This window comes from Protopterus annectens, chromosome 16.part0 (assembly GCF_019279795.1).
Source record: "Protopterus annectens isolate FY-2018-M chromosome 16.part0, PAN1.0, whole genome shotgun sequence".
NCBI lineage: Eukaryota > Metazoa > Chordata > Ceratodontiformes > Protopteridae > Protopterus > Protopterus annectens.
Window position 1 is genome coordinate 611,585,199 of NC_056750.1, and position 19,883 is coordinate 611,605,081.

A 19,883-nucleotide genomic window follows, 5' to 3' on the forward strand; every position below is an offset into this window, starting at 1 on the left:
GAAAACACATCATCCACAATGTCTAAAACAGGAGGTATAGCTAAAGGCCTATGCTGAGGGAGAAGAAGGAAATCCCTAAGCCTCTTTTTTGATTCTGAGAAATCTTGACTCTCCCAGTGAAAATGCTCCCTCAAAGTATGCAAGGTTTATCCAAAGGAATAATCTTCAGGAGGAGATGTAGATGGAATAGATTCCTTTGCATCAGAATCCTCATAGGGTGGTATAGAATATTCCTGATCAGAAGAAATAGAAACCTGATCTGAAGATTCATAATCAGTGTCTTGCCTAGGCCTCTTATCAGGAGGGGCTTGGGCACCCCTGATCAAGGTAATTAGGTCTTCAGCCATTTTGATCATCTGTTTTTTGGGCATAGAGGCCTGTGCACGTGGCTCATGCATCGGTTCTTCAGCTTTAGAAGTTGCTTTTGTCTTTAATTTTGAAGCTGGTGTCGGTTTTATATAAAAATGCTGTGGCCTGAATATACCCTCAGAAGCTGGTGCCTGCTCAGCAGCTCTGGACCCATCCGAGGGAGAGACATCTGCGGGTACAATACTTTGAGAATCTCGCGGCATGCCGGACTCCACATGGGTCTCGGTAGAGGCCTGCGACTCAAAAGTAGCGGGTATCAGGGGCTGTGAAAGCGCCCGAGTACCGGCGAACCGGCGACTAGCTTAGGAGAAGCCTCGTCGGTTTTGGACCTCAACAGTCTGTCTCTGTCCTTTTCTTTGCATTTTTTGTGAACTCTGGTAGCCGAATTACTATCCGACGACATTTGAGGAAAGTTAAACCTGTTTCCAAAATATTTTGAAGCAAAGCTATACCGACGCTTAACAGTGCGTTGGTTAAATCTAGCACAAAACCGACAGCTAGGCAAGTTATGATCAGGGCCTAGGCAAGTAATACAGTATAAATGGAAATCCTTATGAGCTATTTGGTTCCCACAAGTAATGCAATTATTAATTTTTACTGACATCTGTATGGAGCAAGAAAACGTTTCTCCAACGGGGTACTTAGCTTTAGTGAAGACTTCGGTTCTGAAACTCGAATTCGAAAATTTCAGGAATCGGCCGACCGGCACTTGCGAACTGCTTCTGCTTCGAGCACCGCACGGCAAGAAAGACTACAGAAAATGGTGTCGGCTGCCTGTTTTATACCCCTGACGACGTGACGTCATGAAAGAAGAGACAGCAACCGACGCAGGACCCAAGACTTTGGAATTTAGGCCGACTGAGGGCAACCTGCCAGCAGATTACCCAAATGTAATGACTGCAACAGTGAAACACGAAGAACATCAACAATGCCCAAGTGAAGTATTTGTCAAATGACATGGCCAGGTTGAGCAAGGTAATGTGCACTGTTTTGCCTTCTTCCATAGCTTTTGTGATCTTCTCAAGAAGTCCATGGGATTAAGTAGGCATGACCTGCCTTTGACAAAACCAAACTGGGAAAGGTCCAGTGTCTTGTAGGGGTCCTATGTCATTGTTTATCAGAGCTATAATTCTTTCCACAGCCTTGCATATACAGTTGTGTTCTCAGAATTTCAGGACTTGGAATGTTGAAAATCTGTTGCTTACTAAGAAGTAGTTAGCCTTGGGATAGTATTTAAATGTTTTGAGGTAAGCTGGAGTCCTGGGATTAATATGTACTTCAAGGGAGACAGCTTTGTGTTCCAACCTGACCAGGGAGGACTTTACACCAGGGGGAATGCATCATTCCCCATGTTTGTGAAGGTCAAGGACACCTGTGTCAGCAGTTCCAGGAAATGGGACTTCTACAAAAGGATTCACACCACCTCAAATATTCATATCACCTATGAGCAATTCATCAAAAGTGCCCCCCCCCCAAAAAAAACAGAGCAAACAAAAAGCTAACATTTTTACAAGTGTGCAGCCTCCTATACTTCCAACTCCACAAACTTAATATGCACCACCACCAGAGACTCAACAAACTGGGGAAAACCATCTGAAGAGTGATGGTTTGGACAGATGAAACCCTAAAGTTTGCTCTCCTGTAAAATCAGAGGTCATCTTACCAACATTATTTTCATCGTTACAAAGATCACAAACTGACTCTAGAATCTTACTTTCTTAACAAATTTCCTCATGTCCTGCTTTAGTGGGGCAGCAGATAAATCACAGTATAAAAAAAAAAAAAGGTGTAAAATGGAACTTACCTGCTGAGATCGAGAACTGAAACTACTGCGACGACTACGTGAGCTGTGCACACTATGAGCAGAATGTTCACTGTGAACACTGCGCCGGTCAAACTCCTCCCCTCCATACGGGTCTCTTCTACGATCGTATTCATCATCAAAACTAGCATCATAACGAGGGTCATATCTCCAATGGTCTTCATAGCCTTGTCTGCTATAAAAATATCCAAGCTGATTATCATTAATATAGTCTTAAATTTAAATACTATAATTAAATATAAACAAAAAAGCCACCTCCAAAATGTAAAACATTTGGATCATCGGCAATTATAAAGAAATTCTGAGAACTGCAAAATTCCATCTTAACTTTATCTGCAAAGAAAGTTAAAATGAAATACCTCATGCTATACGGGTCTCTGTAGTACGGATCTCTCCTGTATGCCTGCCAATCGTAACCATACCAGTAAGCTTGGCTATATGCTCTATAGTCTCTGTATCTTGAATCATATGCAGCTGGATCGTAGCGGTCCCATCGACTAGGATCTAAAAATAAAAGAGCTTTAAATAACCAATTCTTACAAGCTCTTACCTATGTGACCAAAATATTAAAATAGTTCAAGCTTCCTTAACATTTTTAAAGAAGGAAAAAAATAAAATGTACAACAGAGGCCATGGTTAGAAACTAGCCTATGAATTAGTAGGACAGGCAGCAGTCTACCATCCTGGGAAGGAAGGGGCAGCAAAGTTTCAGTTGTCAGTGGCAAAAGCATTTCTGCAAGCCCAATCACCTCCCCAACATATCTAACATTTCTGTGGGGGTGCACAACAAAGGAATGACAGCAAAAAACTATGACATTCCAAAATAAAGAAAATTAGACATAGTGCTTGCTTTTTTTCAATCATACTCATTACTCCTTAGATACACACACCCATTTCAGGCCATGACCATGACATTTCTGTGCATTACAGATTGCCAGCAGGACATCTTTCCCTTAAAAAAGACATTTGTGACCACAGTAATCGGTACGAAGGTTCACTGCCATAGTAGGATTTAAGGGCTTCAGTTAGTGATGCCAGCCAAACAAATTGTGGTCAGCAAGACAAAGTTAAAGTGTGTAAAAAGCAGGAAATGGAAGAGACTTCCACAGCATAAAGCAAAATAAAAGATGTAAGTTATGAGCAATATACTGAACCAATGTCTTTACTTACAACAAATATACTCAAAGTTAAATTCAGTTCCATGACATAAAGAGAGGAGTCCTAACTAGGACTCTTGAGACTAGAGCTCGATTAGCAAACAAGACACCTGAGCAGTCAGCAAGGAGCTGAAGTAGCATTTCGGACAGATAACCTATTCCAGAAGGAAGGGTGGGGTTAACAACCAAGGCCTAGTCATAACTGGCTGAAACCAAAGACACTAGTCCAGACGTATACGCATATATAGTGCACATTGCAAACTGGGTGGGACAAAGGGGTAGGTTATAAAAAGCACTGCTCTGCTGTCACAATGGTGCTGCTCTTGGGCACCCTAGATACTTTAGCTTGATTAGCCCTTCCCCTCCTAGCTCTTCCTGCAGCTGCTTACACTAACAATTTGCCTGCTTGTAAAGTTCCAGTTCAAATGGGATATGTCAGACAATTGTCAGGGAAGGAAAAAGAATAAATCCAGAATAGGTTCAAAGGGACAAAGGATAGCTAACAGTTGTAATGCAAAACATATTTTTTTCCCCATGAAAAGAATGTACTCAAAATTAGTAAAACAAAAAAATGTTTCTGAAATAAACATTAATCCACACTATAGATCAGGCTATTGACGTTACAATCCTAGACAGTAGAAAGTACAGTTGCGTACACTTACCATAAATGCAGATGTTTGAGCGTATTCACTGTTGCAGTCATTACATTTGGGTTATCCGCTTGCAGGTAGCCCTCAGTCGGCCTGATTAACAAAGTCTTAGGCCCTGCGTCGGTTGCTGTCCCTTATTCCATGACGTCAGGTCGTCAGGGGTATAAAATATGCAGCCGACGCCATTACATCAGTTTTTCTTGCCCCAGATGTCAGGAGCCCCCCTAATGGGAAGCAATTAAATATTAGAATAACATACCTCCAACAAAAAAGCAAACACACCAAAAAGGCTTTTAAGCATAGTATAGGAAAGTAGAGGTATAGCCAAAAGAAATTAGGGGGCTGGAGGGAGGGTAACCAGGACTGCAACAGTGAATACACTCGAGCATTTACATTTATGGTAAGTGTACACAACTGTACTATGTTCTTCGTGTTTCTTCGTGTTGCAGTCAATACATTTGGGGAGATTCCCAAAGCTATGGTTGGGAGGAGGAATTTAGATAGCATTAGGACCAGCTATAAGGCCCTGCAAGACTGCAGTGGCAAAGCCAGCTCTGGATTTAGAGAAAATGGTAAATGATAATGCTTGGTGAAAGTATATACAGAACTCCAGGTAGCAGCTTGTAGGATGTCCCTGGTAGGGACGCCTCTTTGAAAGGCTGTAGAGGTAGATGCAGCCCTGGTGGAGTGAGGTCTAATCCCCTGGGGGATAGGTTTTCCATGGTGCTTATAGCAGAAATGAATGCAATGGCCTATCCATTTAGAAATGGTTTGCTTTGAAATAGCCTTCCCCTCTGTCCCTGCAGCAAATGACACCAGCAGTTGTTCAGATTTCCTTTGACGTTTAGTCCTGTCCAAGTAGAATCCAAGTTGTCTGTGCACATCTAAGGAATGCAGTATCCGTTCCCCTTTGTTCTGTGGATTGGGAAAGAAGGTTGGCAAATGAATGGACTGATTAAGAGTCACATTGGATACCACCTTGGGCATGAAGGATGGAATGGTTCTGAGGGGCAGCCTGTCCGCATGAAAGATGATGAAAGGCTCCACTGCCATAAGAGCCTGTAATTCAGATACCCGTCTAGCTGAAGTGATTGCTAAAAGAAAAGCTGTTTTCCAAGAAAAAAAAATTTAAGTCTGCAGTAGCAGCTGGCTCGAAAGGAGGTAGCGTGAGTTTCTCCAAGACAAAATTAAGGTTCCAGGCTGGGGTTGGAGCTCTCCTGGGTGGTCTCAAATTTTTGGCCCCCTCTGAGGAACTGCTTGAGCAGTGGATGAGAGAAGATGGGAGGTTCTGTGTTATAATGAGCTGAAATGGCTGAGGCGTGGATTTTAATGGAGGAAAAAGACAAGCCCTTGTGAAGCATCTCAGTTAAGCATTGTAAAATCCGATGTAAATTGGGTACTGCTGTGCTCATCCCTTGAGATTGGTTTCAGGACAGAACCATTTCCATTTTTCAGCATAAGATTTTCTAGTACTGGGCCTCCTTGTCTCTAAAATGATATCCATTACAGGTTTACTGAGAGATGGTAAAGGAGGGATTATGTAATTAGCCAGGCTGCCAGGTTCAGTGTTAGAAGCTGAGGGTACAGAATCTGGTTCTCCTGCTGAGACAACAGTGAAGGAGTCTGAGGCAGGTGCCATGGGGGTAACCGTGAGACACTGCGCAGGAGGGGGTACCAGTGGTGGCGTGGCCAGTCTGGAGCAATCAAAATCATCCTTGGTTTGTCCTGTTTGGAGAGCAGAGGCAGTGGGGGGAAGGCATAGACTGATAAGTTTTTTCCAACTGAAGGACAGAGCATCCACATTCCAGGCTTGTTTGTGCAGAGTCCAATTGGTTAGTTCTGGGGAGAGGCAAACATGTCTACATCTGGGCTCCCCCATTTGCTTGTCAACATGTTGAAAATCCTTGGCTCCAGTTTCCAGTCGTTTGGGTCCATGAGGTTTCTGCTTAGTCCGTCTGCCAGTGTATTTAATTTTCCTGGCAGGAATTGAGCTTGAAGGTGCACTTGGGAGCTCAAGGCTGTGTTCCACAATGCCATGGCTAGTCTGCAGAGGGGGTAAGAACGTGTAATTCCCCCCCCTGCTTGTTTATGTACCACATAACAGTGGTGTTGTCCGTCTTTACCATTAGTTGTCCTGGAAGAATGGGTCCTTGAAGGCTGTCAGAACATTCTGTACAGCTAACATTTCTTTTTGGTAGATATGCAGATGCATTTGATTTGGGTTCCATTTGCCCTGAATGCACTTCTCTGCCAGGTGAGCCCCCCATGCATAGTCTCATGCATCTGTTGTTAGGGTTTGTGTGGCAGGGGGTGGTGTGAAAGGTAGTCCCCTTGTTTTGGTGGCAGGTCTCTGCCCACCAAAGGAACTCTAGGCATAGGCAAGGTATGATAGGAATCATTGCTTCTAGATCCTGAGAATGTTGACACCATAGGCTTTTTAGATACCACTGTAGTTTCCTCATATGCAGTCTTGCATATGGAATTAGAAAAATGCAGGAGGCCATGAACCCCAAGGCTTGCAGTATTTGTCTTGCAGATAGCAGGGTTTTTGTGGCCACTTGTTTGAAGTAGGTTGCCAAATGAATTTGTTTCTCTGGCGTGAGGTAAGCCATCTGGGAAGTTGTATTCAAGCTTGCTCCCAAGAATATAATTTGTTGACAGGGTACCAGGTGTGATTTCTTTTTGTTTATGGTGTACCCCTGACAAGTTAGAACCTTTTCTACAAAGGCCAGATGATTCAAAAGTATGTCCTGGCTTACTGCCTGAATTAGACAATCATCCAGGTATGAGTATATTTGAACATTTCTTTGCCTGCAAAATGCAATAACTGGAGCTAGGCGCTTTGTGAATACCCTGGGCACAGTAGATAAGCCAAAGGGCAGTGCAGAGAACTGATAGTGTGTGTAGCCTGCTTTGAAGTGTAGGTATCTTCTGCAAGATTCCTTGATTGGGATGTGCAGGTATGCTTCTTTTAAATCTAGTGTTGCCAACCAGGCATCTTTGCCTAGCATAGGAAGTAATTGGTGAAGAGTCAGCATCTTGAATTTAGGAATCCCCAAAAAGGTGTTTAGAGTAGACAGGTCCAGGATAGGACACCATGAATTGTCTTTTCTGGGTACCAGGAAAGTTCTCGAGTAGAAACCTTGTCCCTTTTCCCCTTCTGGTACCAGTTGAATATCCCCCACGCTTGAGAGAGAAAGTACTTGTTTTTGGGCCTCTGCCCACTGACTTGGGGGTAGGTCCGGCCACCCGCTTGGCGTTGGCAACGTGTGGAAGTGAAATCTGTATCCCTGGGACACTATATTTAAAACCCATTTGTCCTGGGTAATGAGTTCCCAGTTCTTTGCATGAAGAGCAATCTTTTCCCCCCAAAGGGGCAGTCAGTTGTTAAGTGCTTGGAAGGAAGTCACTGAGACAGTTTACCATAGGGGGAGTCTTATTACTCCCAGATTTGGAAGTGGGGCCCCACCACTGCTTAGTCGTGTGTGTCCCCTGGGACTGAAACCTGGGGATTTTGCTGTGTCTGGGTTTGGCTTGAGAAGACCTGGAAGGGGCTGGAAAGGACTAATTCTTAGAGGGCCAGTGCCTACTAAATCTAGGAGGCTGAACTTGTAAGAAATCTTTAACAGTTGCATAGATTTAGCTTTCTCTTCCATCTTTTTAAGAACTTCCTCAGCCTTGTTGCCAAACAGGTGGTCCTGACTTAAGGGAGCATCCAAAAATTTAGCTTTAACATGATCAGGCAAAGATTGCTTCTTAAGCCAAGCATGCCTTCTGAGCACAGACCCAGTAACAGCAGCCCTGCAAGAGGCCTCTAAAGAATCAAAACCACATTGCAAAGTATGTTTTCCAACTTCTTCAGCAGAATGCATTAAATCCTGTAATTCTTTATTTTCCACACAGTATGGAATCATCATCATTTTCTGTTTAAGCAATCCAATAACATGTTGCTGATACTAACATATGGAACTGGCAGTTTAAAGCCCTAATGGCCAAGGTTGCAGAAGTATAAACCTTCTTACCCCATCTAACCAGCACCCTGGAGTCTCTATCAGAAGGGGTGGGATTTTTAGCAGTAGAAGCCTTAATACCCTTAGGCCCCTGTGAAATAGTCTCTGGATCTGCAATAGGATTTTTAAAAGGGAACTTGTGTTACTCAGGGACCATGTAGTATCTGTCAAGTTTTCTGGGAGCAGGAGGCAAGGAATCAGGAGCCAAACTAGATTCCGAAAAAGCATAATCAACAATGTCTAGTACAGGAGGAATAGCTAAAGGCCTATGCTGAGGTAGGAGTCAGAAATCCCTAAGTCTCTTTTTTGAATCAGAAAAATCCTGGCTTTCCCAGTGGAAATGCTCCCTTAAAGTGTGTAAAGGTTTCCCCCCAAAAAAAAAATCCTCTGGAGGGAAAGCAGAGGGAATGGAGTCCTCTGCATCAGAATCCTCATAAGTAGGTAAAGGCAAATCCAGATCAGAAGAATAAAAAAAACAGTGGAAAGTATCACATATCACACTGTGGAAAGTATCACATATAATTCCCCTCCACAAAGGCGGACCCTCCGCAGAACTAACCAATTACCGCCCCATAGCTATTCTCTCTCCACTCTCCAAAATACTAGAGAGATGCATACACTCTCAGGTCTCAGACTACCTACTTACTAACAACCTCCTTTCCAGTATCAGCATGGTTTCCAACCAAACCATAGCACCACCACTGCCTTACTCTCCTTTACTAACAGTATTCTTCAGCATAAGAGCAATGGCTATCTCTCTTCTGCTACTTTCCTAGACCTATATAAAGCATTTGACATGGTCCCACACAAACAACTTATCTCTGTCCTCAATAACCTATCCTTCTCACAATCAGTCACCAACTGGTTTCAGAGTTACCTGTCTGACTGCTAACAATCTGTTGTATGGCAGAATGACACATCTCCCAAACTACCTGTCTCCATAGGGGTTCCCCCAAGGATCCATCCTTGGACCCCTACTCTTCTCTGTTTACACCAATAATCTAGCCTCTGTCACCAAACATGGCACACTCATACAATACGCAGATGACTTGATCATCATCTGCTCAGCCCAGTCCATACCCAAACTGCAAAAAGTCACACAGGAAGCCTTTTCCTCTGTTGAAACATGGTTATCCGATACCCAATTAATACTCAACCCAAACAAAACTAAACTACTCATCTTCCAACCCACCAAACATACTCAAAACAACTCTCACTTTAACATCACAGCAAAAGACACCACCACTATATACCCAACTGAACACACCAAATTGCTAGGAGTGGAAATAGACAATAAACTAAAATTTGACTTTCACATATCCATGACCATAAAAAAAGTCCACAGAAAACTAGGAGCGTTATACAGAAATAAGCAATTTCTCACCAAAGCAGCAAAGATTTCAATAGCAAATTCCCACCTTATCTCCACCCTACTTTATGCCTCTCCAATATATACCAACCTAAGGCAATGTAATCTAAACAAGCTAGAGACCTGCTACAACAAAATCGCCAAATTCGCCACAGGGGCATCCTACCGTAGTCACCACTGTCTCTCACTTGCTGAACTGGGCTGGCTTGAACTCCCTCACCTCCTTCAGTGGTATCAACTCTCACTCGCCCATAAACTAGTAAACCATCCACTAAATGTCCCATCCCTCCAGAATCTACTCCAACCCTATCGCACCACCAGACCACCAAGATCCAGCAGCAAAAATCACTTGCAGATCACTAAAGCCAATAACTCTGCTGGTGAAGCACTATTCTCTTGCGCCATAGCCAAATTATGGAACTCACTCCCACCCACAGTTACCTCCGTACCATCATGCACCCACTTCAAAACTTTACTAAAAGCGCACCTAAAAACATGCTGGCTATGCCCTTGCAACTCCCACTCTATCATCATCCACCCCATCCAACCACTACCTTTCTCTCCAATCCACTAACTACCTTGATTATAGCAAGCTCAGATGCTCATAAGCCTAGTACTTATTATACAGCAGGAACTTCTCATTGTAACATTTGTTAATGTCTGTTATGTACTTCACAGATAAAGATTCTAGTTGTCTACTGATGTACTATGTTCTTCATCTGTAAATATGTTGTAAGTAATTGCTATGTTAAACTGTTAATCGCTATGTAATCCAATGTAACTACTGTCTGTTTATTTTACTGTGGAGCTTTTCTCTTCGAGCCTCCGCTGAAAATGGATCTACATCCAGTCGGACACTCCCAGTCAACAAATTTAAATAAATAAATAAATAAAAATAAATAAATAAATAAATAAAGGGGAAGCAGAGGGAATGGAGTCCTCTGCATCAGAATCCTCATAAGTAGGTAAAGGCAAATCCAGATCAGAAGAATAAAAAAAAACAGAATCTTGGTCAGAAGATTCATAAACAACTTCAGTCCTAGGTGTCTTAGAAAGGGGGGGGGGGGTTGGCTACCCCAGACTAGAGTTATTAGATCTTCAGCCATTCTTATCATTTGTTTTTTAGTCATAGAGGCCTGAACATGTGGCCTGGGCGTCGGTTTTTCAGGCATGGTTCGAGATTTAGGCCCAAGTGAAGAAGGAGGTGTCGGTTTAATATGCAAGTCCGTAAGCCTGAATACACCCTCAGAAGCTGGTACCTGCACAGCAGCTCCAGACCCATCCAAGGTAGAGACATCCGCAGGTTCCATAGTTGAAGCATCTCGCGGCATACTGGACTCCGAATGGGTCTCAGTAGAGGCCTGCGAATCTGAAGTAGCAGGTATCAGGGGCTGCGAAAGCAACTCACTGAGTACCGGCAAACTGGCGACTGGCTTAGGAGAAGCATCATCGGCAGTTTTGGACCTCAGTGGCCTCTCTCTGTCTTTATCTTTTCATTTTTTCGAAATCCCGGTAGTCGGATGGCTAAACGATGACATTTCAGGATAATTAAACCAAGAACCGAAATATTTAGAGGCGAAAATATACCAACGATGGATAGTGTGTTGATTAAATAAAGCACAAAACTGACAGCAAGGTACGTCGTGGTCAGGGCCCTAGGCAAGGAATAAAGTACGAATGAAAATTTTTATGAGGTATTTGCTTTCCACAAGTAATGTAATTATTAACTTTTGCTGACATTGGTAAGGAGCAAGAAAAAGTTTCCTCAATAGGGTACTTAGCTTTAGTTGAAGACTTCGGTTCTGAAACTCGAAAATGAAAATTTCAGGAGTCAGCCGACCAGCACTTGCGAACTGCTTCTGCTTCAGGCACCGCACGGCAAGAAAGAATGATGTAATGGCGCCGGCTGCATGTTTTATACCCCTGACGACCTGACATCATGGAATAAGGGACAGCAACCGACGCAGGACCCAAGACTTTGTTAATCATGCCGACTGAGGGCTACCTGCAAGCAGCTAACCCAAATGTAATGACTGCAACAGTGAAAGACGAAGAGCATCAGCAAGTTGCAGGCCAACTATGTGCAATAAAAATAAAGCCCCAAGTCTCAAGTGATCCGATTTTGAATAGCAGCTTCAGCATTGAAGGAAATGACATGGCAGGGAAAATTAGTACTAAAACTATGATTGATCATTCGTCTAAGGGATGCGCTTATATACCACAAGACCAAGAACTGAGTCTGGAAGAGCAAGAGCAGCAAGCATGCCATGTTATTTCTGTATCAGTTCTACTACTGTCATGATTTAAAGCTTTAAGTTCCTTCCAATGTATGTATATACAAACGTGCACATACATACATATTTTTTTAAACACACTTATTCGTCAGCTTGGTGCACAGCCATCTACTATGTTACTATGCTACTAAATAAAGCTGTTATATTGTTAATATGGGGAAAATCAAAGTCCCAACATGTTATAACATACAGTGTATCCTTCAATGAAAACTGGGAGATAACTTAAGAATTATAATGCTAACAACCTTCTGACTGAATACAGATTACTTAATTTCCACACAGTGAAAGAGGAAAAGTGTAGAGCACCACAACACAATACCATTAATATGCTGTGTAACATAACTGTTAAATGTAAGTCTTAACACAAAGTCCAGAAAAACTGCTGCTGTTCAAGTGGCAAAAGATGACGGCTGTAAAAATCCGAGGAAGGATGGACTATGCATCTATACATGGCATGCAAGAAAACACAGTCCTCGGGCTATACAACATTATCCCTGTGAGCAGTAACGACATCAGGAAGACTACTCACAAAACCATCATTATGAAATGAAAGAACATCTGTAAAATCTTAACATAACAGTAGATGTCCTCTTCACTGTTGCAGTATTCTTTACCCAAGAGATCTCCTGCAGGACAGCTCAACGTCCGGCCAGTATACCAAAGCCCGTCATTCTTAATAGACACTGTATGTCACACATATGCTCCCTACGCAAGGCACAGGGCATACAAGTGATGTACGGAAACAAACCCCAGAAAGAACAGAAAAGCCTTTAGTTTCAAGGAGAACGTATATCCAGAAGGATGCAAATGAAGAAGAAAACAAGCCCCACGGCCAGGAGGGCAAGAAAAAGTACAGGGAAAGACGTAGAACAAGTAAGAGTAGGAAGGAAGAAAGCTAACAGTGCAACAGTGAAGACAGGGACATCTACTGTTACGGTAATATTTCACACAACTGTGCTATGTCTTTTGATATCACTGTTGCAGTACTCTTTACCCAAGAGAGAGTGAAAGAATTCAAGAGGAAGCCTGAGAGGAGGAAGGTACAGAACAGCCCTCTACAAACCCATGCAGTACAGCCCTGGCAAAGCTCACCCTGTCACTGGAAATATTAAGCTTGTAATACTTAGTGAAAGTTAAAACAGAGGACCAAATAGCATGCTCAAGGATAGAATATGTATCTAGACTCTCGAATAAAGCACCAGAGGAGGCAACTGCCCTGGTACAATGCATCTTTACTGTAGAGGAAAGGCATTTTCCATGGGAAAAAAAAAGAATTGGCCTTAAACATCCAAGAGGCAATGGTTTGCTTAGAGACAGAAAAACACCAATTCCTGGGCTGAAAGGAAACAAAAAAGCTGTTTAGATATGCAATTAACTTCAGTTTTATCTAAATAATATTTGAGTTGTCTATGCAAATATAACATGTGAAAAACCTTCTCACTAGCAGACTGCAGAGAAGAAAAAGGAAAATGAATAAACCAATTAATGGACAACCGACTGACCGCCTTCGGCAAGAAGGATTAGTATAAAGGAACACCCAATCTCTGTGAAAAACTAAGAAAGGAGGAACTGCCACGACAGCCTGAAGTTCAGACAATCTCTTGGCTGAAGTGAGGGCCTCCAAGTACAATGTTGTATGGAAGGTGAAGTAGCAGACTCAAAAGGCGCCAGAGTCAATTTTTCAAGTACAAAATTGAGTTCTGAAGGAGGTAGAACAGACTTCCTGGGAGGCCTGATATGAAGGATGCTTTAAGAAATTGCTTTACCTCAAATCTAGAGGCCATAGAGAAAGTCAAAGGCAAAGAATCAGAAATTGTTGACAGGTGAGCTTTAATTGAAAAATATGCCAACCCAGAATGGAGCAGATCACACAAATAAGAGAAAAACCAGAGAAACCCCCTTGAATGGGGATCCTGATGGACAAAGGCAACAGGACATAACATTGCTTCCATTTGGACATATACGATTTCCTGGTAGTGTATTTCCTAGCCTCCTGCATTACCCAAAGCATCTCCTCAGGAAAAAAGTGCCTAAAAGGGATCAAAATCCTATCACGCATAGCGTCAATAGAAGAGTGAACAAGTGAGGATGGATGAGAGATCTCTTGCCTTGTGTGACAAGATCTACCCAGTGAGGTAACTTGTGGTGATTGCCTGTGGCCCAGTGAGAAAGAAGGAGGGAACCAATGCTGTCTGGGCCAAAAGGAGTTCACTAGCAAGATGTTGGGACAGTCCTGCCTGATCTTGTGCAAAACTTGTGGTAAACGATGAACAGGAGGAAGGACATACATAAACATCCCCTTCAAAAAGAAAGAAGACAGGGATTCCACTTTCCGAAGCACAGGACTTGAGACTCTGGAAGAGAATAGAGGAAGCTGACTGTTCAGAGTGGAGGCAAAGAGATCCACCTCTGGACTAGCCCACCAATGGACAATGTCCAGAAACACATCTCAGCAAAGCATTCATTCGTGAGCTTATGTGCTGGACCCGCTTAAATCAGTCCAGCTGCTAAACTGAGCTTCAAGGGAATGTAAACAGCCTGAACAGTAACTTGATACTGGATAGCTAGGTCACAGACCTGAGGAGCTAGTCTGCACAAGAGATAGGACCTCCTTCCCCCTTGTTTACCAACATACCACAACTGCGATATTCTTTGAGAAAACTTTGAGGGGCTAGGGAAGAAAAAGGGAACGAAAAGCCTGAATAACCAGAAGAATCCACCCGCTTCTCATTTCTACTAATGTGATCTAACCTCTGATGAGAAGCCCAGAGTCCCTGAACTTTGAGAGGGCCACAAGAGACACCCCGCCCCTTGACCAACACATCTGGAAAGAGCTCCCGAACTGGAAATGGAGCTTGGAAAGAAGCCCTGGATTTAAAGAAAGCTGATGAATTCACCACTGAAGCTAGAGCTGGAGACAGGAAGGAAAGGTTCCAGGAAGTATAGGGGGTGGAAATGTTGGAGCCACACTGACCTGAGATACCACTAAAGCTTTCTCATATAGAGACTGGCAAGATGGAGCATGTGAATGGTGGAAGCCATAAACCAGAGAACCCTGAGAAATCCCCTGATTGAGATAGATGCCAGAGGAGAAAGGGATTAGAAAAAGGCAATTACAGGCATAGCCTTGGGGGCAGCATGGGAGCCATTTGAAGCTTGTAGCCAAGGAAAATATTATCCTGGGAAGAAGTTGGAACTGATTTCTGGAAGTTTAAGGTGAAATGCAGACTTTGTAATATGGAAGCAGTAAACGTGAGATCCTGCGGCAGAGTGTTTGGGGAAGGAATTTGAATAAGCAGATAATCTAGGTAGGGAAAGATCTGAATTCCTAAAACCCTCCAAAAAGCAATGACAGGAGAGAGACATCTGGTGAATATGCTTGGAGTAGTAGAAAGGTCGAGAGGCAAAGCAAAGCAGAGAACTGAAAATGCAATGAAGAAACAGAGATGTAAAAATTTCTTGAAGAGAGGATGGTAGGGAAGTGAAGGTATGCATCCTTGAGATCCAGGGAGACCAGAAAAGCCTGGGGTAAAAGAAGAGGAAATAATGTTTGCAGAAATAACATCTGAAAGAAAGGAATCCTGAGAAAGGTGTTCAAGCAGGAAAGACCCAGAATTGGTCTCCAAGGGCCCCCCTTCCATGGGACCAGAAACATCCTGTAATAAAATCCTTTTCCCACCTGAACAGGAGATGCTGCCTGAATGGTGTTATGAACCAAAAGAGAATGAAGAACCTCTGGGAAAGGACAGAACTGTTTCTGAGGAGGATGAGGAATGTTTGAAAAGGGAGGAAGGGATTTCCAAACCATGAAGTATCCCCAACGACAATGGACAGAATCCAAGACTTTGAAGTTACCCGCAGCCAATTTGGAAGAGACAGGGACAAAATGGAGGGACAAGGGAACCTGACTGAAGGCAGGAGGAAGCAAACTGTCAAAAAGAACCTGATTTATCCTGGAAAGGGGGATTCTGGGATGCACGAGTATGAGTAGACTTAGAAGACATATGCCTACAAGCCTTCTTGCCCCTGGGAAGAGAGGGAAATTACTATGAACATAAACAGACAAAGGGATAAATTCTCTGAAATTTGGACAGAGGAGAAACTTAAAAATGTTTCAACTAAAGTAAGGCTTGAAAAGTTCAGCTGCAGCAGATCCATTCTTCTTATCCAAAAGAGCATTTGAAAGTTTGGCCTTAATGTCATCATGAACTAAAGGCAGCAGCCCTGGAAGAGGCATTAGCTGCATCATAACTACATATAACCGAGTGGCGGGCAACTTGATAAGTAGAGCCCAGCAGTGAAAAGACCAAAAAGCCTTCCCCTCTAAGTCAGGAAGGTCAGAAACTACCTTAGAAACCTGAGAAATGAGGACCAAAACATACCTGGGCATAACAGTCTTCTAGTCGATAGCCCTAAAGGACGCAGTGCCAGCAGTGCAAACTTTTTCTGCCCTGCCTATCCATAGCTTTACTACCCTTAACAGAAGGCAACAGCTTGGTAGAGGGCAATAATTTGGAAGGCTTATTAGAGGCGACTGACGTGATGACATGAGGTACTGCCATTTGTGCCAGGAGAGTAGGACAGTGCATGTGTAACATATGTTAGCACAGCTAGCTGTAGATTTGTAAAGAATTTTATGTCATTTGACTATCACAATGACGTGTACAGATGCTGGTGTTAAAAATGCATTCGTACAGCTGCTTGTGTTAAGAATGCATAAACAGTGGGTCCTGCTGAACAGAAGACAGATATACATGTATGTCAGACAGTATTATATCTGATTAAATGTATACATTTTAACAGAGAATTCTGGAAGGGAAGAGGTTAATCTTTGTCCAGCTATGGGTTGGTTTAGGCCATAAAGATTTTATCTTGCACGTCTGATTACAGCCAGTGACAAAAATGTCTGGGAAAACCAAGACTAGGAATCTTAGTGTACTGTCTTAGGGGTGAACTAATTGCTACCCTGGAAGGGTGGAAGTTTCTGAAATTGTTTTATACTTTGCAGCTGCTGCAAAGTACAGTTTTGTACCTACCATAAATGTAGATGTCCGAATTGGATAGCATCTGCAGTCATAACAACCGGGTTGTCCTGTCGTCAGGCAGCCCTTCAGTCGGCCGGATTCCAAAGTCCGGGTCCGGCTTCGGCTGATGTCGCACTTCACCCGACGTCATCTTTGTTGGTCTTCGGGTATAAAAGCATCAGCCGACGCCATTTTCCTCAGTGTTTCTTGCCCCAGATGCCAGAAGCCCTATAGAAGGCTAAAAATTTTGGATAGATGCCAATGTTTCCAAAAGATAGAGGTAAACACAAAAATAAGCATGTATGTACATAAATACAAACAAATACACCATGAAAGAAATCCCCCCATTAGCTAGCTATTAGAAGGGTAAACACCCTAGGAGTACCACAGAGGGGAAGGAGGGAGGGTAATCCTGACTGCAGATGCTATCCAATTCGGACATCTACATTTATGGTAGGTACAAAACTGTACTATGTCCTTCATGGATGCATCTGCAGTCATAACAACTGGGTAGAATACCATAGCCAACTAGGGGAGGAGGATAAAAGTAGATTATGGTGTGTTTAGGATCCCTTGCAGAACAGCAGTGGCAAACCCTGCTCGGGATCTGGAATATAGAGGTAAATTATAATGCTTGGCAAATGTATGCACGGAGGTCCAAGTAGCCGCCTCAATAATGTCTTTGGTAGCCACTCCTCGTAAGAAGGCTGTGGTAGTGGCTGTTGCCCTTGTAGAATGAGGTCTTATGTTCTGTGGAATTGGTTTTCCATGGAAGGAGTAACAGAATCGTATGCAATTTCCTATCCATTTGGAGATTGTCTGTTTGGAAATAGCTTTTCCTTCCCTTCCTGTTGCATAGGCTACGAAAAGTTGGTCAGTCTTTCTGCTAATTTTTGTTCTGTCCAAGTAGTAGTGTAGCTGTCTATGTACATCCAAGGTATGCAGTATTCTTTCCCCTCTGTTTTGTGGGTTGGGAAAGAAGGTAGGTAGGTGGATTGCTTGGTTTAAAGACACTCTGGATACCACCTTAGGCATAAATGTAGGATTAGTCCTCATGGACACTCTATCTTGGTGGAAGATTAGAAAGGGTTGCACTGCCATTAAGGCCTGTAGTTCTGAAACCCTCCTTGCTGAAGTAATTGCCAGTAGGAAAGCAGTTTTCCATGACAGGTGTTGTAGGTCTGCTGTTGCTGCTGGTTCAAAAGGTGATAGTGTCAATTTTTCTAGCACAAAGTTCAAGTCCCAAGCTGGCAATGGTGGTTTCCTTGGAGGTTTTACATTCTTGATTCCTCTGAGGAACTGCCTGAGCAAAGGGTGTGAATAAACAGGTGGATCAAGGCTGTATTCTGCTGAAATAGCTGATGCATGAATCTTGATGGAGGAGTAGGACAGGCCTGAATGAAGTAGTTCGGCCAGATATTCCAGAATGTTAGGCATATCTATGTTTGATACATCTTTTCCTCTTTCAGAACTCCAAATGACAAACCTTTTCCATTTCCCAGCATAATTCCTTCTAGTTGAAGGCCTGCGTGCTTCAAGAATAATGTCTTTAACTCTTTGTGAAAGTTCTATATTAGCAGCTGCTATGTGATGTTCCATGCAGTCAGTTGCAGTGTTTTTAGGTTTGGATGCATGGTGCTGAAGTTGTTCTGAGTTAGCATCAAAGGCATCAGGGTATTGGCCACATATTGTTCGAGACATGCTCCTCAGCAGTGGGTACCAATGCTGTCTTGGCCAGTTTGGAGCTATCAGGATTATCCTTGGACGTTCCTCCTTGATTTTTAGTAGTACTTTGTGTATCAAGGGAAGAGGTGGGAATGCATATGCTGTTAGGCCTTTCCAGCTGAAGGAGAGCGAGTCCACTTTCCATGCTAGTGGGTGGAATGTCCTTGTGCAGAATTTTTTGAGCTGGTGATTGAAAGGTGATGCGAATAGATCTATCTGAGGCATTCCCCATTTCTTCGAGATGGTCTTGAAGATATCCGGGTGCAGCTGCCATTCGTGGACATCCGATGTGGTCCTGCTTAACATATCTGCTAGAGAGTTTTCTTTTCCTGGCACAAATATTGCCTGTAACTGGATGTTGTAGCTGAGTGCCAGGGTCCACAACTCCAAAGTCATTCTGCATAGGGGGTAAGAATGAGTGCCTCCCTGTTTGTTGATGTACCACATGACTGTGGTGTTGTCTGTCCTTATCATCAAGTGGTCCTCCTTGAGAAATGGTCTGAACTTTTGGATTGCCAGTTTTACTGCCAGCATTTCTTTTAGGTTGATGTGCAGGTGAAGTTGGTCCTGTGTCCACAATCCTTGTACGCATTTGTCCAGCATATGCGTCCCCCCATCCTAGGTCTGAAGCATCTGTTGTGATGGTCTGGCTTGCTTGACCCTTGCGAAAGGGCAGGCCTGGGTTTGACTGGCATGCCTGAGCCCACCATAGGAACTCCTGTTTTAAGCATGGTATTAGTGGGATTTCCGTTTCTAGGCTGTGTCTGTGTTGGGACCATAAATTCTTTAGGTACCACTGTAGTTTTCTCATATGTAGTCTGGCAAATGGAACCAAGATTATGCATGATGCCATGAAACCCAAGGCCTGCAGTACCTTTCTTGCTGTTAACTTGTTCAGTTTTGTTAGTGCCAAGAAGTAAAGAGGGAGTTCTTTTGTTTTTCTGTAGTTAGGAATGCCATTTGTCTTACTGTGTCCAATTCCGCTCCCAGGAAAGTCCTTGTCTGGGATGGTATCAGTCTTGACTTTTGTAAATTGACTGTGTATCCCAGTGCTTGAAGCAAGTAAATGACCCTTTGTAAATCTGTTGTCAGCTTGCTTTTGTTGTCTCCTTGTATCAGGCAGTCGTCCAGGTATGGATAAATTTGAATTCCCTGTAGTCTGCAATGGGCGATTACTGATGCCAGGCATTTTGTGAATACTCTGGGCAGTAGATAAGCCAAAGGGCAATGCTGAGAATTGATAGTGCTCTGATCCTGCAAGAAATCTGAGGTATCTTCTGCAGATTGGTCGAATGGGGACGTGCAGGTATGCCTCCTTGAGATCTAGAGTTACCAGCCAACACTCCTTGCCCAGCATGGGAAGAAGTTGCTGTAGGGTCAGCATTTTGAATTTTGGGACAATGATGTAAGTATTCAGGGTGGACAGGTCTAGAATTGGTCTCCAACTGTTTCCTTTCTTGGAA

The 19,883-nt window shown here is 43.2% G+C and overlaps 1 protein-coding gene across 1 annotated transcript in view; it reads right to left on the reverse strand.

Moving 5' to 3' along the window:
- Positions 1–19,883, reverse strand: part of SEC16A (SEC16 homolog A, endoplasmic reticulum export factor) — a gene marked incomplete in the record, with an annotated part of 1,997,470 nt that overhangs the window by 1,755,162 nt on the left and 222,425 nt on the right. The window contains 2 exon segments of the mRNA XM_044058481.1: positions 2,174–2,366; positions 2,551–2,695. Of these exon segments, the coding sequence (XP_043914416.1) occupies positions 2,174–2,366; positions 2,551–2,695 (338 nt within the window).